Below are 25790 nucleotides of genomic sequence, written 5' to 3'. Positions count from 1 at the left end.
TTGATATATATATATATATATATACATACATATATAGTTTTTTTTTTTCATTTAACATTGGATCTCTGAAACCTAAGTTGTAACAATTTCCTACGTTGGGTAGATGGCAGAACCTTTGGTTGGAAGCTAGAGGAGCAACTAATAAGAGAATTGGTTTAGATCGCCATTGATGGTCAAGTGGAGCATCTTAAAGGATCGTGGACTGTGGGTTGCTAGATGAGAGATCTGAAAATGCAATGCAATGCTTGAAGATGTTGGGTTCAATCCTGCAGCCCCATGTACAGTATATCACACATCACAATTGCAACATTTGTCAAGCAAACCATGCATTTCTGCTAACAGAATATATTTACCATCTAGTTACTCTTGAATCATCCGCCTTCATGGATGATAACTGATGGTTACAAAGGTAGAAAACTATATGATTAAACACTACTAGAGCAAGGGAAAGACATCTTTTTACATAGACGCTTTGGGCATTTTTAAAACTATATGATTAAACACTACTAGAGCCAAAGGTAGAAAAGATTCACTAGTTCTCCATAATTTAAAATGCAGCCAAGAGCTTCACTTGCAAGCTGAATCTAAATATGAAAATGGAGGTCTCTCTATCTACCTTCCCTTTGCTCATGATTGGTCAAAAGCTTCATAACACCGCAAGATGGCAACATGAAGATCTCGAGAATTTGTCCACTTGGTGTTTGGTGCATCCAACATTGCTAATTTCTAAACATACCTCAAGAAGGTCAGCTCTTGAAGTGATGCTTGTTATCAGAAAGAAAGTACCTGCAGATCGCAATGCCATAATTTATATCAGCTAGAAAAGTCGCTAGGAGTTTCTATGAGCACATGATCAAGAAGGGTGGCATATGGCTGACCATGTGGCCGAACATAGCATTAGAAGCCTAGGGATGATGAAACTAAATAGAGTACCACTCCCACTTCAAGATCACTTGAGAATTCTTCGAATTGCCAGCTACCAATCAAGGGAAAGCCCTCTTTTTTTTATTTTTCATTTTTACAATAGCGGCTGACATGCGACGGGTGTGAATGCGGCCAATAAGAGAAGAAAATAAAAGAGCACACAATGGCTCAAGCACAAAAGCATGGTCCGTTCAAATAAAAGCTCCGGAATGGTGGGTAGTAAAAGAAGCAACCCAGTCGGCGGCACTATTTGTTTTTCTGTATATATGCATGGCTCGATAGGAGCCACAGTCTCCCAAGATCCTGCAGATGTCATAAAGTAGCAACCTTCCCCCAGCAGCGCAACCCCAACCCCTAATCCACTCGATCACCGTAGCCGAATTCTCTTCAAGGAGGATGCGATCCGCACCCAGCACACGCCTCGCATAGATGACGCCCTCTCATGCAACTCTGAACTCAGCGCTGACGACAGTCATGTCAAAAATCCGCCATCTCTTGCTGCCACCAGCCTGGCGTCGTGATCTCTGATAACAAAACCGGCGCCTCCATCGCTCCCTCTCTCACCAACATTACTATCAAAATTCATCTTGAGAAAATAAAAGGGTACAGGCTCCAAGAAAATAAGCACGGTAAGAAAGCAACCGGCGCCTCCATTGCTCCTCTCATGGGAGAGCCTTTCAATGCATGCCTTTTAACAAGGAGAGACCCCATTCAGCTTGCAGGCCGAATGAACAGTACGGTAACGTGTATGCGAGAACTTAAATCCACTTGTGTAATGTGAAAGGGCACATTGCTTAACTTCGCCATGCATTTTTCTCGAAGTGCTAAATGTCAAAAGCTGTGATTTTAAATAGGTAAAGAGGGGAGATATAATTGGGAATAAGTAGATGGATTTCAAATTATTGCTCCTTGGCAAATAAACCATTAGAGTCAAACTAAGCATAGCATTAGAGTTAGAATCCATTCCCTTGTAATTCAATTTGATGGCTAAATGAGATTGCCGCATGAGCTCTAGTTTCTCTACTAGGCTTGCATTGCATTATGTTTTCATGCCCATTTCTAGAACCATTCAACTAATCTGAACTTAAATGTGGCCTGGGTTCCAAAAACCATAACACTAGTCTCTACATTCTACAACGACGATAGAGATGGCACTGACATAATTTCATTTCAAAATCGGCCCGCTATACAATTACCCTCCTCTCAACAAATCTTTCTAGCAGTAGAATTATTTCAAGCAACTACCATCATCATTGTCATCGTCCAAGCCTTCTTCCTGTCTAACAATCAAAAAGCAATCTCTTCCAGATCAATGCAGATCAATGCATCCTGGACACTGGAAACTGGAAGCAATGAAGAGAGTAGGGACAAAAAAAAAAAGTAATTTCTACTTGCATTATCCTCACCAATCAAAGGAGCTTTCGAAGCACCTTTCACTCAAACAATGTAGCATCTGACAAGGTCATAATCAGAACTCATCATCATCTTCACCGGCGATATGCTTCGCGAGCTCCTGTTCCTGCTGTTGGCTCTCTCGCCTCTCCTCTGCACTTTCTTTCTCCTTATGGGAGTTGGGCGGGAACCTCAGTGCCCTCGCTGCTTCATCGTACGTGCATGTTCAGGCAGAAGACAATCCTGGAATTGAAAGCAATCTGAGGTTCATTTGTCGAGTGGATATCACCAGTTTCTTTAGAAACCATCCACCCATTTGCATGATCTATCGTTGCATCAGTCGCGCCATCTCGGATGGCCTTGGCAACCATGCTCTCAGCATCGGCCACAGGATTCTGAGGGTCCAATCTCAACTTCCTGGCTATATCAGCCAGAGATATGCGGGAATAAGAGATGCTGATATTGCAGAGCCCACTTTTTATCACACTGTGTCGCAATCTCACCATCAGGTTACGAGTCCTGTCTGAATTGAAAGTCTCAGAAAATTTCTCTGCAGCAGTCCTAAACAACCCCAAGTCCCCAATTCGCACAGCCTGAAATCAGAAAAAATAAGAACTTGGAAAAATCAAGCCATTACTGCTGTGTGCTAATGACATAGCCTAAATAATAATGCTTAGCTGACATTTTCCTCTAACTACCTGCATGTCTTACCAGAAAAAAGAATATCAAAACAACCAATAAAGGCAATGGTTTTTCTTTCCCAAACAACCATGAAGTCATCCAACCAAATATGAAAACAGGAAAAAAAAATCCTAGGAAAGACATTTTTCCTGTTGATTTGAATGCGCCTCGAAACGAGGTGCCTTCAACCTCAATTTTTCTGCCTGGTCATGTAAGTTGTAATGGATGCAATTGCGAAGCAAAAGGTTCAGAAGAGTTTCCTGCATATCAACATAATAATGAGCTAGCACCTCATGTATATCTGAAATCTGAATATCCAAGTCAATCATATAAGAAACAAACCTGACCCAACTCATCATGCCGTAATGTTGCCATTCTATGCAAGGAAATTAAGGAGGGTTCTGACAACGGGGAAAGAAAAATAAGATTTTATTCTAACACCTTCTTACAAAGGCGTTTCACCAAAAAGAAATTTGCTTGGCTCATGAGACGTGTATGGTTGTTTATTTGATATAAAGTGTCGCCATCGAATGTCAGCAAGACCATCATAAGTTCATTACTATAAGAATAATAGAAGTATGGCCAAGATGCTAGAACATCAACTGTCCTCCTGTTCATATTCTTCAGGCGAGCAATGCTAGCAGAAGAACAAGCTTTAGCCTGCAAGAGAAGTTACTGGAAAATTGAAATAGCAGATAAATTTCAGATTCAGTAAGGAAATTAAAGCATTCATTAACCATAGAAAATTACCTCGTTGTAACTCTTTTGATCAATCAGAAATATCAGAACAAGCAATAGTAGATTTCAAGCTCCGGCAAGAATACTTAGCAGGACCCCGAGCTGCTGTATCCACGTCCATATCATGTTCCTCATCCTAAAAACAAGCCAATATAAATTTGTGAAAGTGTTCTAAAAATACAGATACACAGAAAACATGATTGCAAACAGTAGCAAATGCAGCTGAACAGTATAATCCATTAATTGCATTGCATGAGAGGAATGCTTTATAAACAGATTTATGAGAATAATAGTACAATGAGGCTGATGGGAGTCAGTGGCTTCAATTTTGAAATTCCCAGGACCTGTACTGTATTGGGAGGTTTATAAGAAATCTAAAAAGTCGAAGCATTTGGTATCGAGTGATGCATGAAGGGATATTGGGGCATGATCCAATATAAGGATGCTAAGAATGCACAAAACATAGAAATGAAATTATTTTTTTTTCTAGTTTAGAAATTTGATGCCCATACTCATGGTAGCCATGTGCTTTGTGAGTAAGGGTTACATAAATAATTACAGGTACCACAATAATTTCCTGCATATCCCATGCAAAGAAGAAGACTTGGAACGATACAAAATATCATAACAAAAAATCAATAAGAGAAAGCAATTTGGTCAAGCTATGTATACAAGTCTGTGAGACAGGAATCGTAAGATGGAAACATATTGCAGTTTCGATCCAGAAGCCTCCAGGCTAGAGGCAGAGATTCAGAACACAGACAAAGTGCAAAGGACTTGGCCATAGATTTTGAAAGGAATTGGATAGCAAACATGGAGAAAAGCTGCACCAAAAAAAAAACCTTCTTATCTATTTGCTCATGTAAAAACAAGCATGGAGGAGATGGAACCATGAACCATAAGAAAAAGACCACCACCACCAGCAACTTATAACATCATAATTTTGGAATTTGTAAGGGCTTCTTAAAATAATTACGAATAATTTAAAATAAATTTTAAAATTGATGAATAGTTGACTAATTCTTAATTAATTTGATTATCTAAGAACAATTAGAATATATGTGAATCATTTGCCAAAGAAAAAAGATCAATAATATTTCATGAGTTTACAATAAGATCATCCCTTTGAGCTGCCTATGCTCTTGCATGCTCTTGGAAGGCAAGTGCCCTTTCTTTAGTAAAGTTATTATTATTCAGCTGTGGGGAATAAGATGCTTGCAAGAAATAATTATTGAAAGTGAACCTAAAGATCTTAGCTTTTCCGCTCATGTACAAGGACCGGAAAAAAAAACACTTTGCATTACAATCCACAAAGACTTGAACCTGGTTTATATATTATATGAACAAGTAATCTTAGTTTAGCCCTCCAATTTCATAGTACCTGGTTGCAGGATAAGCCCAAATAAAAGAGGGGGTAACAGGTTATCCTATCAAATGCCTTAGCTTGTTGTGGAATAGAATAACTCCAGTCAATGCAGGCGGGTTCACCTTTCAAAGAATAAGTCAAACCAAACTTATGTTTTGTCCCATCAATTATTCCTCTCGTTTCCACTTTTTACTTTTATATTACTCTTTTCATCCTTACCATTCCATTATCTGGTTGCAACCAAACAAGGTTATCCCCTGACCACAGGAAACAAGAACCTTTTTGGAGGAAAAATGAGGCCTCCCCTCCCCCAACAACCAAAAATAAAAAACAAAGTCCACTACCAAACACAATCGTAGTTTAAGTGAATGAAAATGAAGTGCACAACAAATGGATTTAAAGGTACCACTAAGGTATTATTGCAAGGATGAGAATACAACTAAGAATTTATTAAGATATCTTGTTGTATAGTTGACCACTCTTTATGCTATGTAGAACCTGAGTTCTACTACCTCTAGGATGACTTCAACCCACACATTTTATGCATTCCAAAAGAATAGTAAATTGGGCCTACAATCATGATAAGAAGTTATAGTTAGATCTGGGAACTAAAATACTTCAAAGTTTAATCACTTTTGCCTCCCCTATTTTGCAACATCCTTCTACATGCATCATCAATGTTAACCAATGCATGTGCGTGGTACACATAACTGGAGGGGATGGTGGGCAACCTAGCTAGGGGTCTCATAATGCCGTGATATAACATTGGCAGGAAAAAAAAATCTACATTGTTGCAAACCTAAAAGAAGGAAAAGCAGGAAAGAGGTTAGGGTGGCTTCAACTATTTTAATATATAAAGCTGACTCACAGCGTATAAGGCAAATCATCCACATGGCCAACCACAAAGATGTTTCTTACAAATACCCAACTTAGCCTTAAGATGATGCCTTGTATATGAAACATATTATGACATGTCTAGAACCACACAGAAATATATTAAAAATTATACATTATAGAGCTACAAATTTGAACTTAGGTTTGGGTGAAGAGTGTAGATATCCAACTTTTGGTGTTCAGTAGAGCAGTCTATAAATCTATGTATTATTGATGCCCCATGTTTCCACACTTAAAATGCACTCAAAGTCATTTTTATTACCTCTGAATTCCCTTGGCATCAATAGACTTAGTACATTCCCTTTTCCATGTGCAACATCTACAACTCAACTCAACTAAGCCTTAATCCCTAACTAGTTGGCATTAGCTACATGAATACTTTGCCTCCATTCTGCTCTATTTAGGACCATACTTTCTTAAAAATGTAGCGATATCAAGTCCTTTACTACTTGATCCCTTTTCCATGTGCAATATCATAACCAAAATAGCCTCACATGAAATCCATATCAAGTTTTCAAAAATTTCTTTTTTCTTTTAAGTTTTATCCAAATAGCTAGAATGATGCATAATGGACAAGGTATCAAGAATCTAATACATTTTAAGAATTTGAAATCAAGTTCAGAGTAGAGAGCTATTACCAATTCACAAAGTACTGTGCAGAATGCAGAAATTACATGGGATGAAGCAATTTTGGTCCAACTGCTCCTAATTTGAAGTATAAACATCCTAGCATGTCATGGACTGGTTTCCAAAGGCATCTCAAACCTTTTTAACCTTTCTTTGAAGCCAAGAAAATATATCGATATGCTCCTTTTCCATTAGTCCCAATATTGAAACCGACCGAAGTGTAATAGTGTGTAGGCATCTATAAATACTCAAAACGTCCCAGAGAGCCGGAAGGTCCTCCCCTAGTGCTAGGTTAACATGTTTTCTCAAGGAAGGTCAAATAATAACAGTTACTTTTCTGACTTTGGAGCATAGTGGAAGCTTGTGCAAAAGAACCCAGAGGTTGTGAGCTTGTCAGTTCTAGAAAGTCTTTCCCTTCCTCCTTTTCCCTTCTTTCATCACCTTTTTTCCGTATATTCTTGTAGTTTTTTGACTATTGCATCCATCTTAGTCTATTTTATTTTGTATATTTTTTTTTCTCTTTCCTAAAGTCCCTTCTTTTACATGGCTTTAGTTTTAGAGAATGAGGTAAGATCCTTCACCTTTCTCGTTCCCCACCAAGCCAATTAGATAAGTTTCTCCTTTTATTTCTCTACTTATGAGAGTAGATGCTACACTAGAATTTTGTTTACTTTCTTTTATTTCCCTTTTCTTTGTAGATAGTAGTACAAAGACCTCTAAATTGTGTATATCCCTGACATGGAGAGGAAGAACCCATACAGAATGCATGTCTTGATTGGTGTCTCAACAATCTTAATTGTCCAATGGTGATTGTGGAACCTTCAAGTAGCAATATAATCTTGCACAAAGATTAGAATATCAATAGTAGCAACAACTTTCCACCGTCGACTAGAGAGTGGTGCCACATCAGACTCCAAATTCAAACTCCACTATTTATTGAAATCAGAAAAGCATTATTGATAGGTTGGCCAAGTATGGACGCAATAAGACGAGTTTACGGCCAACACTACAGAGAGCGACAGCCCTCTGTAAGATCGGGTTCATGTAGCTCTCTGGCCAATGGAGGGTTGCCACTATTGTTGATACTTTAACATTGATGTGGGATTCTTCTGCTATTCAAAGGTTCAACAATTGCCATTTCATAGTTTTGACTGCTAAGGTGCCCCCTACCCTTCCAAGAGATGTATTCTACATGGGTCATTCATCTCTAGTTGATATATATATATATATATATATATATATATATATATATATATATATATATATATATATATATATATATATATATATATATATATATATATATATATATATATATATATATATATATATATCTACGAGAGGCCTTCATGTTGGTAGACATAAAAGAAAAAACAAAGTGCAAAAAAAAAAAAAAAAAAATCTAATGCAATTGGGAGAACTAAGAGTGCCTCTGCGACGAATCGCTTTAATACCTTGGGAAGATAGGAGGAGAGCCTCGAGTGGGCATCAGAGACCGAGGCAAGGGCATAGCTAAGGAAGGCAGAGACCACGGGCGCCCTGAGCTACCGGCGGAGCATCATGGTGAGCCGCACCGCCCGCACGATCCGCCGCACTTCCCTGGCATATGCGCCGGTCTCGATCAAGGAAGCAATCTCCTTCAGATCTGAAACCAAACCAGGATCAATAAATTTCTCTTTTAAGGCCAAAAAAATCGCAAAAAATAGAAGAAACTGTAGAGAATTAGAGAAAAAAGCAGGTTCTTTTTTAAAAAAATTCCCTTCGTCGTTAAGTTGTCGTAATCTTACGCTGAAGTGTGGAAGAAGCGGTGTCGGAGGACACGGAATTGAATGGAGCTTGAACCTCCTTCATCTCCACATCATTAATCATCTTTTTTCTTTTCTTTTTCTTCCTTTTTTCCTGATAAAAACAATCAGCAAATAGTGAAAGAAAAAAGAAGAATAAAACGCACGAACGAAGAAATCGTGGATCCAATGATGGAGAAAGGAAACAAGAGAAAAGATATTAATTCGAAAGTATGGGATTGGGAGTAGCTCACGTCGATGCGAGGACACGAAGAGGAGGACTGAACTAGGGTTTGGTCCCTCGAACACAAGAATGCCCTTTTTCTTCCCCACTTCCCGTTGGCTTCTTGAGCTCGAAGAAGAAAATATTTTAGCGCGGTGCCACGGTCAAGTGATTTCGGATCGGGTAAGGTTAAGAAGAACCCCGCTGACCTTTAACCCGAACCAAGCTGAGTTGAGTTGACCAGAGATATTGTGTTCGTTGGATATAGGATTGACACCCTAAGCAAATCTATGGGGTTCCCACCAACCAAAAAAAAAAAGGGCGTGGGCATACGTAGCCAACCCGTTAACTCCTAAGCTGGTTAAGGGCTCAAAAGCTAAGCCCAAAGGATGAATTAAACCATTCGAGATCCCGCTAACCATCACCCAGGGCGATAGTTAAGAAATATTAATTAGTCTCTAACTATCTTCAGTACATTTTTTTTTCAAGAAATAAAGTGAAATCTTTATTTAATATAATATATCCTTCCAATATTATAATAAATGGAGAGAGAAAATAAATAATAATAATCATAAAAGTAACTAGTTATTAAGAGGGGGTGGGTGCGGAAGACGAGAGGTAATAGGAGGTAAGAGACAAATAGAGCGAGGGGGGAAGAGAGCGTCACATGAGGCGTCGGCTTCCGGCGAAGAAGATAGTCGACAGTGAAGGAAGACGACGGCGGGCGGGTTCGGCGAGGAGGGAAGGAAAGAAGGATCAGAGGCAACCATGTCTCATATAATTTGAATCCCACTAATCATCCCGAGTTAAGTGATAATAATTAATCTCCAACCACCTTTATTACATTTTTCCTCGACTACTTTTTAGAAGCAATTAATATCCTTGGAACAAGTTGCGTTTTGGAAGCAATTAATATCCTTGGAACAAGCTGTCTTTTGAAAGCAATTAATATTGCTGGAGCAAATTGTCTTTTGGAAGCAATTAATATTAGGCGATGGTTATCATTTGCCTTTTTCAATATGCAGAGCATTTATTTTAAAATATCTAATAATTTATCATACCAATATTATCAATTTGATGCATAATTTCTAATAACCTTAGTATTGATATTTTAAGTAATAATGGATCACTGTGTGCCATTAAAATTTTTTTGATCTTGAATCACAAGCATCAATCAAATATCTTATCCACTCAAAATAATCAGATGCATCATGAGTAAGGATAAATTTCATAAAATAATGAAATCACAACCATCCATCAAATTCCTATTCTCTCTGAATTAGTAATGATATATGGCTTGTTGTTTGTTGATTCAGTCACCCATCGAATGGTTTTACTTTCTTTCGATTCACCGGTAAGAACATAATTATTCATCAAATGCTCTCTCTTGTTGGATCAAAATCATCATTACACATGCCATTGAATAAATTCATTTGCCTAGCACGAGTAGCTGTAAACTTTTAAAGATATTTCCATATTTATCAAGTTCACTATTCATACTGTAGTTCTTGATTATTTAAAGGACATATGCAAAAGAATACTATGAGTCAAAAGTGGAAATTTTCATCAAGTTGGAAAAAGTTTTTCATCAAAGGATAAAGTCACCCTAACTTTGGTCATTCTCATGGCACATGCCAAATACTAATGCTTACACACAAGCGAATACGAGACAGCCTGCACAGATTGCCCTTGTAATAAACTCAAGATATCAATTACCTAATGTGGATTAAGCATGTCTACGGGGGTCGAATTTGAAACAACATAAATTTAGGCTCGTGGATTGGCCTACTAACGCCCCAATAACAGAGCTTTTCATCGGAATTTTGCTGCATAAATTAAATACCAGTTAATAATTCTGGCACAGTTCCAGTTACATTATGACATAAAAGAACTCAATACTAATTACTAATAGCTTTAGAGCTTCCCAAAATCAAAATCAGCTCTTTCTAAGAGCAACCCAGCCATTGTACCGGACAAACATTTGTCCCTTAGGAAACCCATGATTGCACCGTCACTTTGTTGTATACGACCAACGACATAAGATGTGGCAATCAACTGAAAGCTCCTCCATCTTCTCTCCCTCGCATACTTGTCCAAGCCCTTCTTAATTTTGTCGTACCCTCCTTCAGCTCCTCCATTGTGCTCCGCCAAAAGGGCTTCGCTCAAGCATCTGGCCAAAACAATGCTATCTTCAAGTGCCGAGCAGCCTCCTTGACCTAAATCAGGTGTCATGGGATGGAATGCGTCTCCGGCCACACAAACATTTCCCTTGCTTATATTCCCCCACAACAAAGAAAATGGCCACCTGTATCTCAATTGAGCTGAGACCGGATTGCTGAGTTCGCTTATTTCTATGACATGTATAAATTCCTCAGGCACCTTGGAATGCTTCAACTTGCTTAACATATATTGTTTCATTTTCATTGCACTTTCTTCCACTTCCTTTTCTGTCAAATAAAACCAAACAAAAGAGTTAACATTTTCAAATTGATAAAAAAAAAAAGAGGCTTGTAGGTATGCAATGAGTAAAATTTACTTCTTGTTCTCTTTCTCGCGCTCTCTCACAAGAAATCCCTCTTTTCAGGACTCTCTCTCTCTCTCTCTCTCTCTCTCTCTCTCTCTCTCTCTCTCATTCTGTTTTTCATTTTAATCTCTCTCTCTCTCTCTCTCTCTCGTCCCTCCCAAAACCCACACTTTTTTTTTTCTTTGGCTGAGCCCACCATGCGGTTAGCATACAGCGAAAGGATTCTTCTTGAGCCACCTAGGTGGTAGGCTAGTAGTAGGGGGGCGATAATTCCGCCCAAATTGTCCGAGTTCGAAACGCACGGACGTCGATTAAATTAGGAGATCGAATGCCCCACGCTCGGATAGCTTGCTGGCGGTCGGTTATACTTTCCTTCCACTTGTACCAAAATGGCGCTGGGGTGACGTACCCACACGTAAGGCGGTGAGCCCACGAATCGGGAAAGGCATGCGAAACTTGCGACCTGTATCGAACATTTTCTAGTGAAAGGAAGGCCAGTGAGGACTGCTACACGGATGGGCTGGTCCCTCCCCCTCCCCTCCTATTCTTTTACCAAAAAAAAAAAAAAAAATTCTTTTGAGTTTCTCATAAATTGGTCATTAATTTTTTTGTGTTTATATATCTGTCTCCATTTCCATATTTATGTAAAACTCTTGCAAAGTCTTACATTTGTACGAAACATGTCTTCCTCTGGTTTTTTTGACTGAACCCTGCCAGTGTTGTAGAATGACAAATATATCATTATTTTAAGGGCAGATGAGGCCAGGGGCTCTGTGCCTCTGTCACTTCCTACTTACTTTCCCTTTTCCTTGCGATTGAGTGGCATGGGTTTAGAGGTCTGTAAGTACGAGGGCTAGAAATAAAATATCCAAAAGTAATGTAATTAGCATTGTTGGAAGAATATAAGTAGAATATTTTGTTGTCATCTAGTTAAGTTAACACGAGATACACGGATTAAATATAAATATGGAATAGGCAGGAATGAATATATAAACACAAGAAATATCAGGGACTACCTTGCAAAAAAAAACTTTTTCTTTTTAATTTGTAACTAGCTAAATCATAAATCTTTAAAATATCTGTTTTATCCTCAATAAATTTAAGAGCTGAGATTTAATATAAAAAATATTTACTATTTTTAATAAGCAAAAGCGAGCATTGATTTTATGTATTTTTCTAGCCTTTCAATTCATAGGTAATGTGAAGAAAAAATATAAAATAAATAGCCTCAAAACCATATTCTTTTGGAATAAAACATAACACATGTTTCAAGCAATTAACTGTAACACCGATGGTCCAAATTCTATGGCTATACAATCAAGGAAGATGCCGAACTATTTTTCAATTAGCTTCACTGCTCATAGCGGGGCACTATATTTAATAAGCTTGCACTGTTATGTACTTATGTTCAATGTTGAGTAAATTTTTTTGGGTCTATATTTGAGTGGAAGTGGAGCATTCTGCCTGTTCGGTCTCATTTACTTTGAGCACAAATATGCACAATAGAATGCATGCAAACATAACAAAAATTGTAGAGCTTACCTTGCTCAGAGGGAGTCCAAGTGAAAAACCAATAAACAATTCTTTCGTTACAAGGCAATAAACCTGCACGAAAGCCTTCTCCAGAGTATTGCGCGAACTCGGGTTTGAAACCATGGCCATTTGGAAACTCAGCAAAACCTCTTGAAGCTGAACGCCCCGTAAATGCGGGTTTCTTTAGGCCCAACCATCTTGCTACCACTGAATTCACTCCATCACAACCTATCAAGACCTATAACATGAAAAAGAAAAAAACAACAGAAATAGTTTTCAAATGATTCTATTAACAACTCTAGAAAGTTTATATGCCACATTGATACATATTTTACATTACAAATCATTTCATCCATGTTCCTTTCCTCTTAGAAATATGTGCACCTTTGTTTTGAGCATGGAGCCATCGGCCAAATGCAGGAGCTTAAAGTAGCCATCCTCCTCAATTGCAGCAACTTTGGAAGAGTATCTAACCGTGCCAACTGGTAACTCCTTTTCTAAGGCTTCCAACAATATAGTCCTCCTTAGGCAGCGAACTTCATGCTCCCCACTGCATCATTTTTCAATTTTTTTAGATTAGAAAACATAATTTATATAGGCAACCAAAAGATTCCACCAGAAAAGACTATAATTAAATGAATGGAACACATTACTTTCTCCCGAGAAGATATTAATGGGATACCTCGTTAGTGGTTTCTAGCAAGAGACTGATATATTTTTATTTGATCTACAAATAATTATTGCATGATCACATTACAATTATATCATATAACTAGCAAGTATGTATTCAAAATACGAGAAATATAGGTTTTGTGTGCCGATTGAAGAGATTAACTTCAATCGTCTGGTGGCTAAAGAATAATACAATGTGATAAAAAAAAAAAAAAAAATTGTTTCGTGCGTGACACAATCTACAAGCTCACATCTTCCCTCGTGCCACAAATGCCAAATTTGATGTTCTCGCTCCAGAAGTTGAGGAAGTAGCTGTCAGTCTGCACATACAAAAACATTCATTAATTTATATTTGTACATACATACACACACACACATACATACATATATATCTATACATACATACATACATACATACATACATACATACATACATATGTATGTATGTATGTATGTATGTATATGTGTGTGTGTGTATATATATATATATCTATCTATGTATGTATATATGTATATATATATATTGTTTTTCATATATGCATGAAAATGATATGCATTTGTTATTTGATCAAGTTGCATAAATATTTTTCCATAATAAACTAGCAACATCTATACGTGTAGGAACTTGGATAAATCACACATGTGCCAGTTTTAGTTATAAGTACAAAACTTTGCAATCGCCTTGAGCCTACGTATATAAGCTATCTACAGTTCTTTACTTTTTTAAATAGGATGCATATTCAACTAGCACAATTGGTAAAGTCAATAGAGACTAATTCGGTGATTTGGGTTTGAGTTATTCAACCAGGATCTTCTAATTAATATGCGGCCCATGCACCATAGAGTATTCGATGGCTTCCACTAAGAGATGGACGGCCATCGAACAATACATACCATATATGACATGGTACACATTTGTAGATTATCTTATTTGATGGCTATCTATATATGGCACGTACTTGTGGATTGTCTTATTTGATGGTTATCCATCTTTTGATGGTGGCCATCCATAGTTGTATAACACTCTGCGCTGCTACATGCACACTATAAAAGATTTGTGCTCTTAAATCATACGATCTCATCCAATTGGATATGATTGGCTTACACATCTAAAGTGCTCCAAATTCCCAAATAAAAATACGTGGATGGATGCACGAACAGAATCAAGAAAATTTGCTGGATGTATCCTAGGTAATAGGAGATGTATTGGATCTTTGATTTCTTTATTTTTTTTTAAAATTCTCTCTCTCTCTCTCTCTCTCTCTGTCTGTCTGTCTGTCTGTCTGTCTGTCTAAATTGTATTTGATCAGCTTCTTCGAAAGGCATAATAAATCGTGTGATCGATGCATGTCTTCTCAATTAAAAGGATTCAGTACTCGAGAACCGAATAACACACACACAAAAAAAGTCCTGTAACAGATGACCACCACTAGATAGTTGAGATAGCAAATCGATAATAAGAGAGAGAAAAGGTGTTGCTGCTGCTTACCCTTGTATGCGGTCATGACTCTGCCGAAGAGAGTCCCCCACCCCAAGCGCATCCAGTGCTCTCCAAGCATTGGTCCATGTGGTAATCCCGAAACCCGCCGCCCTCAGCGACTCGGACGACTCCAACACCAAGCTCCTCACTCCCTTCCTGCATCCATCTCTCAAACCACAATGTCATTTTCTCCTTCCTCCCAAGAACAATATATAGAAGATATTAATGTCACCAGGCCACACAAAAACCAGCGTATTATTGTTAATTAGTACATACCTATGGAGTCCCAAAGCTGTTGCGAGCCCAGCTATTCCGGCGCCGATGATCACGACATCCTCGATGGCCTCCATTTGATGCAATGCGAGCTGTGGATGTGCTGAGGCAGGCGAGACGAGGAAAAGAATACTTATAGCCGGAAGGGGAGAGAGAGTGGGGACTCTTGTGAGGTCATCGCTGAACGACTCTTTAGTCATCCGAACGTTAAATACAAAATTTTTGCCTGCAGCAGCTAGCAGCATGCGCTAATTAAAAGGATTGATGCGACTAGAGGATTGTCTTTTTCTTTTTTTCTTGGACCAGGGGGGACTAATCCATACTGATCCTTCTTCTCCGTTCCACTTTATTTTCATTGGAGGGTAGACCTCCAAGAAGACCGAACCTTTCAATGAACCGAGAATCCACTAATTTAGATTAAAAGGGGGTTGTTGTCATCCAAAATGGAATCCCTAACCTCTTGTTCCGAAGGTAAGAGGATATATCATGAGGGCATGATTAGAAGAGATTATAGAGCAACAATACCCTTGCGTCAAAGATAATTATTCTGCATATTATAATAAATAGTTAAATACCATAAATTTTTATATGTTATAACTTTTTGAGGGATGTTTTGACTTTTTTTTCTTCTTTTTCTAAACTATTTAGGACCTAAAGAAAGAAGGAGGAAAATTATGGTCAACAAAAAAATAAAGAAATATTTGGTTGTAGTTTTCAAAAAAGAGAGATGGAAAAGTAGCATTCTCGTGAAAATAAGATTTCAATTTATTTCCATATGGAAAAGAAAAACTTATGAAGGACATGAAAAAACTACTTTTCCACATGTTGGGAATTGGATCCTTTTTTTCCAAAAGTACTCTTAAGTCATCAAAAATTATGAGTAAAATTTTTCTTTTTATTAAGTATATAATAAATATTTCATATAACTTTTTTAGAAAAATAAATGCTCGACCAAACAGAAGTCACTTTGTAATGTGCGACTTTTTCATTATCAAAATTATTTTTTCAAACATCATATACTTAAAAAATTATCTTTTCAAAAAATATTTTAATAAATTTTTATTTTTTATGAACCAAATGAGTCCTTGCATGTGCATGGAGGGAAGTCCCGGCGTGGGCTTTGCCGAGAAAGAAATGGAAATTTATCGTAACGGAAATTCATCGAATTTTAGTTAATTTGATCACCAACCGGTTGCCCTGTGCATTGGACTCCAACCGCCGTGGAATCGCATGACGTAGCATCTTACGCCTTACGTAGTTAGCTTTGATTATTTTAGTTAGAGGCCCATGTTCGTGCTCGTACCGTCCACAAAAAAATACATATGGCTGGTCAGCCATCCCTATTCGAGGAAAGCCTGCTTGACCAGAGGTCAATAATGCTGCTGTTTTATATTTGTAGCTTGGTGGATAGTTACCATCATGAGAGGTTGTCATCATAATAATAATATTATTAAATTTGTCCTTTAATTTAATAAATTCCTTTCGATACTTTGCGCCTGCCGCTTCTCTTAAAAACTGAACATTAAAATAATTGTTATAGCATTTTCATAACAGCATATAAGGACAAAAAAAAAGAGAGTAAAAGACAATAATGGCGCATGTCTCCAATTTATTTTATTTTATTTTATTATTGATATAATGGCCGCTCACACTACTACTCTGGCGTAGATGCAACCAGTAAATCAAAAAAAAAAAAATGATGACTCAATACTAAGGAAACGACCCTCTAGTTTGTCTAGAGGATCTCTCCTGAATGCTGGCAGCATACACGGCGACCCAGTCGGCAGTTCTGTTCGTCTTCTGGTACACGTGCGCGGCTCGAAAGGTGCTACAGTCCTCCACCATCTGACGGAGATCGCAGAGCATGGGGTTGCCATCCCTCCTCCTAAATTCAATCAATCACCATCGCTCATGAGTCCCTCTCGAGGAGGATACACTCTGCCCGCAACACCCCCTTGCATAGGAGATGCCCTCTCAGGCTGTCATGAGCTCCGCTCCAGCAGCTGACAGACCCACGGTGCTTCGCCCTCTAGCAGCTATCAATCCAGAGTCATGGCTTCTGATCACGAAACCAATACCTGTCTGCCTCCATCACCGAATGCGCTACCATCAAAATTTACTTTAAGATGGCCTGGAAGTGAGGGCTCCTAAGAGAGAAGAGCGATCCTGGGCGCTGTAGCAGCATGAGGGGTCCCACAAAAAATTATCAGTTTTTAGCAATACAAAGTCTAATTTACGAGAAAAATTTGTAAAAAAATTGAAAATTGAAAAAAAAATATTTAACAAAGTATCATGCAATTATAATTACAATTATTCCTACTACATAACAGTTGTTATAATAATATAATGGTCAGATAAAGTTTGTTAGTTAAATACTCCTTTTAGCCGATGGTCATTACGAGTCGCTATATCAACAAAAAAAAAATAGTGTTATCTGACAAAGTAGTGTTCACGATTTTCAATATTTATTTCTAGTTAATAAATTATTTTATTCAAGATATACTAATATTTTCATTATTCTAGATACACTATGATCATTAACTTAATTATTGATAATTAAAAAAGAAAGCTTGGATAACTGCACTCCTTGTTATTTCTTTAATTTTTCTGGCAATGGTTGTCTCATGTAATTGTTTCAGTGCAACTTTCCAGGCTGAAACATGCATAGAAGCTAATACTGAAAGAGGATGGTTCATCTCTTAGAAATAAAACATGCAAGTAAAAGAGCCAGAAGAGCCGATGATCCAGGTATCCTTTTACAGGCCAGAAGCTCTGATTGGTTTGCTGGCAGAACGAGGACTACCATTCTGCAAGGCCTTGGCGCCTCACCTTCCGAACTACTCAGACTTGTCTTGGCAGATCAATGGAATAACTTTAAACGGAACTAGCATATGAGCATGCATTGGCACAAGTTTAGGGAAGAAGAAGAATTGTTATAAATATTTTTTTTAATCTATTTGAACAGTTTTAGTGGATAAAATTTAGAAAAAGGAGGATCAAGAGAAGGGGGAATGAGATCATATTTATTTTTCATACAAGTGCAAAGTTCACAATGTCCAAAATCAAACTGCAGGCTACGGTAGTACAAAAATCACTAACAGATTTGTAGCCGTAAGCTACTTTATAAAAGATTTCCGCTTGAATAGCTTTAAAGCTTTCCACAATCATAGTCAGCCATCTTCAATACCACTTTGCCCATGATCGCAATCAAGAATTTATCTTGTAGGAAGCTTATAACAACATTATTGCTTTGTTGTATCAAGCCCAAGATATAAGCTACGGTCGATGTGGCGAATGCGAAGCCTGTGGTCCTCAACGTCTCTGAGGACTCCAAGACCAAGCTCTTCACTCCTTTCCTACAACCATCTCTCATCTATTGCCATTTACTCCTCACTGGATTTGGCTATTGCCATTTACTCCTCAGGAAGCAGAAGGATATTGTACTTCTTGGTCGTATGTTTAGGAATGCGTTTATCTATGAAGATTGAAGGGGGACTGCGTCGGCGTGTGCGCGAATGGTAGAGGGGAGAGAGAACTGAGGTGGAGTTGACAGGCCGGGGGGATGATGGAAGAAGCAAGAGACGGTAGGATGCACTGAGGTCATTGCTTATGAAATGAGGGGCCTCAAACGACGTGTTATCTTACGTAATATCAGTCACAGCTCATGGGCAGACTTTAAAGATTCGTGCTATATGCATGGAAGAGTGGGAGTCGTTATCCAACAAAAGGAAGAGTTTCCAAGTTCGACCGTGGACAAGAATGTCCGCAGCATGGTCAACCCAATGAAGAATGTGATCGATCCAGGTCGGAGCAAGCAATCGTCGACTCAATAGCCAATTGTGATTACCACCGAGAAATCAGTCGATCCAATCTGGATTTCCCCGAGAAAACATTGGCTCAACCAATCCAGCTTTCCTCCAAAAGTTATTTGGTTCTGCCGAAGCTCGAAGGAAGGACCAAGGACAAAGATTTGATGGTACGAACACAAGAATATATAGACCAAAAGAACGACACTTTTTCTAGAACTGATCCCTAAAGCGTGGGTTGTAGCTTAAATAACAAGAAAACAACGGAAACTAATACAAGAATTTGCTCAGGCCAGATGTCAAAAGCAACAATTCCATGGAGCCATCCTCTAGAATGCAAATAAATTGTCAAGAAAGATGAGCATATAAAACATCCAAACAGACAAGTTGAAGACACATACCTCCGTCATGGTCAACTTCAGCCTGTGGTTTCACCTGATCTATGGGTAAAGGAGGTTGATATATGTGGAAAGGAATGGACTATTAAGTAAAATATGGCATAATTTGAAAAGCAAATCTAAAATCTGGGGCAACCAGACTCCAACAAGATTAACAATCTTTGCTGGCAACTAAATGAAAGTGAACACAAGTGAGAGTAGTAAAACTCTAAGTTTGCATCAATACTAATTTTAAATTGTAAAACAAATTTTACAAATCACTTATATATGTTTAGAAGTTTACGAACGGGTCCATCTTGCCATCCAACATGGTGAGTGTATTGTTTGAGCACCTCAATTTGGATAATTTATGTAATTTGGATTAGAGATCCAGGAATAGATTTATGTATATAAATTGTAAACATGATCAATACATCTATAGAATTCTAGAATAACAAATCACCACAGACATCAATTGTGCTTGCTGTTTAGCATCAGATTTTTGGAGGAAAAATGATGCCTCTCCCAAAAATTCCACTATCACATTACAAGAAAAAAGAATCTTTTCTGGCGCGTTTTGGAGCCTTTACCGACGCTCATAAACGTCAGTGTAAGCGTCGACTCATTTTGGTGTACGCCAATGCTTATAAGTATCCGCGAAAACCTACCCATTTTGGAATTTGCCGACGCTAATAACTGTCGATAGAAACTGTACAGAGGGAATAGTAGTTGGGCTTCCGCCGACGTTTGTTAGTGTTGGCCAATCTGGGCACTTTGGCCATTCTGTGTCATGCCAAATTTGTTATTGCCAACGTTTTTAAGCATCAGCAATAGTAGTAAAAGCAATTTCTTAATTTTGTATACATTATTTACCAAAATAACAAATACATAACAAAAATCATATAGATAAGAAAAGTCACATCACAAACAAGAACTTTTCATTCGAAATATTCATGTTGTCATACATGATTACATTTACAATGTGCTTCGAAAACATTAAAAACATACATATCGAATTACTAAATAAACAGTCTACAAAGTATTAGAGGTCGATAACATCATCATCATCTCTACGAGTAGTTAAAGTATCAGCAACCTATAAGAAAAAATATAGAAACTTTAGAAGTTAAGAATATGAAAGTTATTACGTTATAATTATGTAAAATATTCAAATAGATTTAGTTATTTACCTGAGGTGCAAACTTCTGCAATAAAGATGAAATCTGGTCAAGCTGAACCTACAAAGATTGTATCATTATCTCATGGCTATGCTTCAACTCCGCAATATTGGTCTTATGGCTTTGCCTTATCTGCTCAATCTTTGTCTTATGGCTCTGCCTTATCTCCTGTATCGCTTCCTCCATCATTGTCTTGAGACTACAAATCTCTACAGTGCTACTACCTTTTCTAGTATCTTGGGTATATCTGCTCACTGTAGACAACTGAGTAGAGGTAACTCGAACGCTATAAACCCTTAATTACTCGACTATAACGCTTCGGGCCATCAATTCGGCGAAGACCTGACCTTTAACACGACTGGTCGTGCCGGATGATGATGAAATCGCAAAAAATAGAAGGAACTATAGAGAATTAGATGAAAAGGCAGGTTCTTTTTTTAAAAAAATCTCTTCATTGTTAATTTATCGTAATCTTACACTGAAGGGTGGAAGAAGCGATGGCAGAGGACAAGGAATTGAATGGAGCTTGAACCTCCTTCATCTCCACATCCTTAATCATCTTTTTTCTTGTCTTTATCTTCATTTTCGTGAACAAAACAATCAGCAAATAGTGAAAGAAAAAAGAAGAATAAAACGCACGAACGAAGAAATCATGGATCCGATGATGGAGAAAGGAAACAAGACAAGCGAAATTAATTCGAAAGTATGGGATTGAGAGTAGCGCACGTCGATGCGAGGACACAAAGAGAAGGACTGAATTAGGGTTTTGTCACGCCCCGAACTCAGATCATGACACAACCGTGCTATTGCAAACTTAAGTATACAATAACACACAACCACTTCAAAACTTCAAATCAATTATAAACAATTTTATTCATGAATGTCATCAAATGTTTCATCAATAAGGATCGATATAGAGCTTCTAAAAAAATATCAGCATTCAATATTCCATTTTTTCCATAATCTTGAAACATGTCAAGCTCCTTGCTCCTAACAATCCTATTTATCTGTAAGAACATAAATGAATTGGTGTGAGCTATAAAAACTCAGTAAGTAACCATGCACAATTTTACCAGATCAAGCATAATGTACTTCATGTGAGTGCATTAATTTAAAAAATTAACGGTTATAACAAAGTAAGCATTTTATATAGCATGTATCCAAATCAGTCATAAAGCATTACATGCCAATCATGCAAGTTCATAAATATGGTTGTGCATCATAAAACATTGCCATTATTCTCTACTTTGAAAACCATGCTCTCAAATAGTAGTGTAGCTATGGTCACTATTATTACCCGTGACAGAGCCGTAATCTTTACTAACTATTATTCTCTGTTGGCAGGGTCTAAACCAAACTATTATAACCCGTTGGCGAGGATCATAATCTTTGCTAACTATTATTCCCCATTGGCAGGGTCTACACCAAGCTATTTTAACCCATTGGCGAGGGCCGTATGCCGAGCTACTATATTCGCTGGCGAGGATCGTATGCTGAGCTACTATAACCCGCTAGCGAGGACCGTATGCCGACCTACTATAACCCGCTGGCGAGGGCCGTATATAGCAATCTGAGAGTTCATAAACCATATCATGCTTTTCATAAAACTTACTTCATAAGTAGATTGAAAATTGAATAATGGCATCACAATATACCAAAAATTTATGATCATGCTACAAACTTCATTTTTCCATGCATCTTTCTACATCATCATAATCATGTGTACATAATATAATAATAATCATGATAGATGCTATTTATCCAAAATCATGCAATCATTTGCTAACATATGCTTGATCCTAATTTTCAGAAACATAGAAGTACTATACAATTTCATATCCAAATAATTTCATGTAATTGAAAATAATAAGATTGTGTCAGGGTCACTTACATTAATTCGCTCGCCAAATATTATGCTTAGATACTAATTCTCTAATACCTACCAATATCATTAAATTACATGTTACTTGCACATTTAATTTTTATTTATTTATAATCTTTTCTTAATTAAAATTATTTATAGCCCATCCATAGGATTCAATTTTATTTTCGGGTTCATAGCCTAATTCAATTTCTAGTTTAGGCCCATGGCCCAATTCAATTTCTGGGTTAGGTTTAATCTACTTTCTGGTTCGGATTTGATTCAAGTTCTGGTTTAGGTCTGGTTCACCTGCTAGCCTGGGTCTGATCCAATTTCTAGTTCGGGTCTAATCAATTTTTTGGTTCGGGTCTAATCAGTTTTCTGGTTCAGGTCTGATCCAATTTCTGGTTCGGGTCTAATCAGTTTTCTAGTTCAGGTCTAGGTCATCTATTGGTTCGAGTCTGACCCAATTTCTGATTCGGGTCTAATCAATTTTCTGGCTCAAATTTGATTCAATTATGGGTACATGTCTGATTCAGCTTCGGGTCAAACCTTATTCAACCTCTGATTCAGGTCTGATCCAGCTTCTGGTTCAGGTCTGAGCCAATTCCAACTTCTGGTTTAGACCCACTTGCCTTCTGCTTCAGGTCTGGGCCCATTTGCATTCGGACCCAAAGTTTAATTAAATTCTAGATCAGGCCCATGGCCTGATTCTGTTATTGGGCCCATTTGTATTCAGCCCAGTAACATAATTAGTTAACTTATAATTAAACCTATTAGTTTTAGTTAATTTAAAGGAAGACCATGATTCGGCCCATATAGTTTATATTCAGTTGAATCCTTCCTTTTAAGTTTGGACTCCTCAGGCCTAAGTTAGTTTTGGATTTAAAAATACTTGTCTCGTACCAGGGCCAACCCGTCTTAGACTCGTAAAATCAGAACAAATTGAAACCATCCTATGGCCCAATTAATCAGCACCCATGAAGACCCCTTTGGCCCCTTATTAGCCCAAATCCTTGAGCCCATTACAATTTCTGCCTCATGTTGACAGCCCCATGGTCCAATAGTTAAGACATTGGGCTCTTAATTCAGTAACCCAAGTTCAACCTCGGTGGACCCTTTCTATTATAGCCCAGAAAGCCCACAACAATCACAAGCCCATAAGAATCTTTTCCCTTTATAACCGATTACAAGAACCCAAGTTCAACCTCGGTGGACCCTCTCTTCCCTTCCCGATCGGAAATCGTCTTCTTGTTATCAATCACTTGGCTCACGAAAGCACTCTCCTCCCCTTTCATCGCTTCTTTCTTCCCTTCCCGATTGGAACCCATCTTCCTCTTCCTCTTCCATTCCCATGAAAACCTCCTTCCCTTATTCATCACCCCCAAAACGCAGACCCCCTTCTTCTTCTTCTTTTCCCCTTTCTTCCTTTCTTCTCCCGCGAATGGGAGGAGGACGAGTTCCCCCTAACGGGAGGGGTCGGGCCGCGGCCGGCGGCGCCCGTGGCCGGAGACCGCGACCGGCTCCGCGGCAGACGCTCCCGGCGACGGTGGTGGCGGCTGCGGATCATCCACCGGTAGGCCTTTTCTCGTTTTTTTTTGTTTCTTTTCTTTCTTCTTCTTTCTCTTCTCTTCTTCCCTCTTCTCCTCCCTCTCTCTCTCTCTCCTCCCATGAGGCAAAGAGGAGCCGACGGTGCTGCAGCCGAGAGGGAGGAGGTCTCGGTCGTTCCGATCCTCCCTCTCCGACCTCCCTTCTTCTTCTCTTTCCATTTTCCTATTCTTCCTCTTCCCCTCTTCTTCTTCTATTGTTCTTCTTTACTTCTTTATTTTCGTTTTGATTATTACACTAGACCGACCGAATATAATTCATGAACACGGATGATAAGAAATTTACCTAGCTCCGAGGAGCTGGGGAGAATGCTTTGATTCTTTCTCGCTTCCCGTTGCCTTTTTGAGCTCGAAGAAAATATCTTAGCGCACTACCACGGTCAAAGGATCGGGTAAGGTTAGGCGATCCCCGCTGACCTTTAACCCGAATCAGGCTGAGTTGAGTTGACCAGAGATATTGTGTTCGTTGGATATAGAATTGACCCTTTTTGTGGTCACATCTTATTTCCGCTCCAAAACGTATCTCCGTTAGATAACTCCTAAGCTGGTTAAGGGCTCAAAGCTAAGCCCATAGTAAGGATAGGCCGAAGCAAGTCAGCCGGCTTCCAAGTCCAATATTTGTAATATTTTTTTTGGTAAGCAGAATGAATTAAACCATTCAAGAATATATATATATATATATATATATATATATATATATATATATATATATATATATATATATATATATATATATATATATATATATATATATATATATATATATATATATATATATGACAATAGAAATAAAAAAAACAAAATATTCAAACATTGAGAATCATGAATGTTTTTTGAGGGTCTTTTTTCAGGATACTGAGAATTTATTTGGAAATTTCTAATAATTTATCATACCAAATATTATGAATTTGATGCATAATTTTATCGGTCAGCTTGGCTGCTTGAGCAACAAAACTAATAGAATGAACAAATACATATACACTGATGTATATTATGCATCTATTGTTAGTATGTATAAATCAAATGGCTACACAAGGCCATTGATGCTATGGTGGGGTAATGAGCCACTTGCTTTAAATGTATGAGAGAGTGACAAAAGTGAGAGTACTACACTAATACAAATATTAACAAAAAAACTCACAGAAATAGAAAAATTTTAGGATTGATATTTAATTAATAATGGATCACTGTATGCCATCAAATTTTTTTTGATCTTGAATCATAGGCATCAATCAAATACCTTATCGACTCAAAATAATCACATGCATCATGAGCTAGGATAAATTTCATAAAATAATGAGATCACAACCATCCATCAAATTCTTATGCTTCCTGAATTAGTAATGATACATGGCATGTTGTTTGTTGATTCAATCACCTATCAAATAGTTTTACTTTCTTTGGATTCACCGATAAGAACATAATTATTCATCAAATGCTCTTTCTTGTTGGATCAAAATCATCATTACACATGCCATTGAATAAATTCATTTGTCTAGCACGAGTAGCTGTAAACTTTTAAAGATATTTCCATATTTATCAAGTTCACTGTTCGTACTGTAGTTCTTGATTATTTAAAGGACATATGCAAAAGAATACTATGAGTCAAAAGTGGAAATTTTTATCAAGTTAGAAAAAGTTTTTCATCAAAGGATAAAGTCACCCTAACTTTGGTCATTCTCATGGCACATGCCAAATACTAATGCTTACACACGAGCGAATACGAGACACACAAGTTAAACTCAAGATATCAATTAACTAATGTGGATTAAGCATGTCTACGGGATCGAATTTGAGACAATATAAATTTAGGCTCGTGGATTGGCTTACTAACGCCCCTATAACAGAGC

General features: G+C 37.8%; 1 protein-coding gene and 1 pseudogene across 2 annotated transcripts; both read right to left on the bottom strand.

The window, feature by feature from the left end:
* Positions 1-2073: 2073 nt before the first annotated feature.
* On the bottom strand, positions 2074-8850 carry LOC103719607 (putative 26S proteasome non-ATPase regulatory subunit 3; annotated as a pseudogene). The gene is made up of 7 exons (XR_016399983.1): positions 8661-8850; positions 8410-8521; positions 8077-8267; positions 3748-3871; positions 3521-3657; positions 3340-3394; positions 2074-3257 (listed from the first exon to the last, which is right to left on the bottom strand). The product of XR_016399983.1 is annotated as a putative 26S proteasome non-ATPase regulatory subunit 3 (transcript).
* Positions 8851-10438: 1588 nt separating this feature from the next.
* On the bottom strand, positions 10439-15288 carry LOC120105575 (monooxygenase 2-like). Its single transcript, XM_089929768.1, has 6 exons — positions 15115-15288; positions 14848-14994; positions 13610-13678; positions 13071-13236; positions 12696-12924; positions 10439-11076 (listed from the first exon to the last, which is right to left on the bottom strand). The coding sequence occupies exons 1-6, from the start codon at positions 15186-15188 to the stop codon at positions 10544-10546; spliced, it is 1218 nt and encodes a 405-aa protein (XP_089785894.1). The 5' UTR covers positions 15189-15288; the 3' UTR covers positions 10439-10543.
* Positions 15289-25790: the final 10502 nt, after the last annotated feature.

This window comes from Phoenix dactylifera, chromosome 3, assembly GCF_051530095.1.
Source record: "Phoenix dactylifera cultivar Ajwa chromosome 3, Ajwa_hap1_PhDact_Kaust_v1.1, whole genome shotgun sequence".
NCBI classification, from domain to species: domain Eukaryota; kingdom Viridiplantae; phylum Streptophyta; class Magnoliopsida; order Arecales; family Arecaceae; genus Phoenix; species Phoenix dactylifera.
This window is presented reverse-complemented; position numbering and strand designations above follow the sequence as displayed.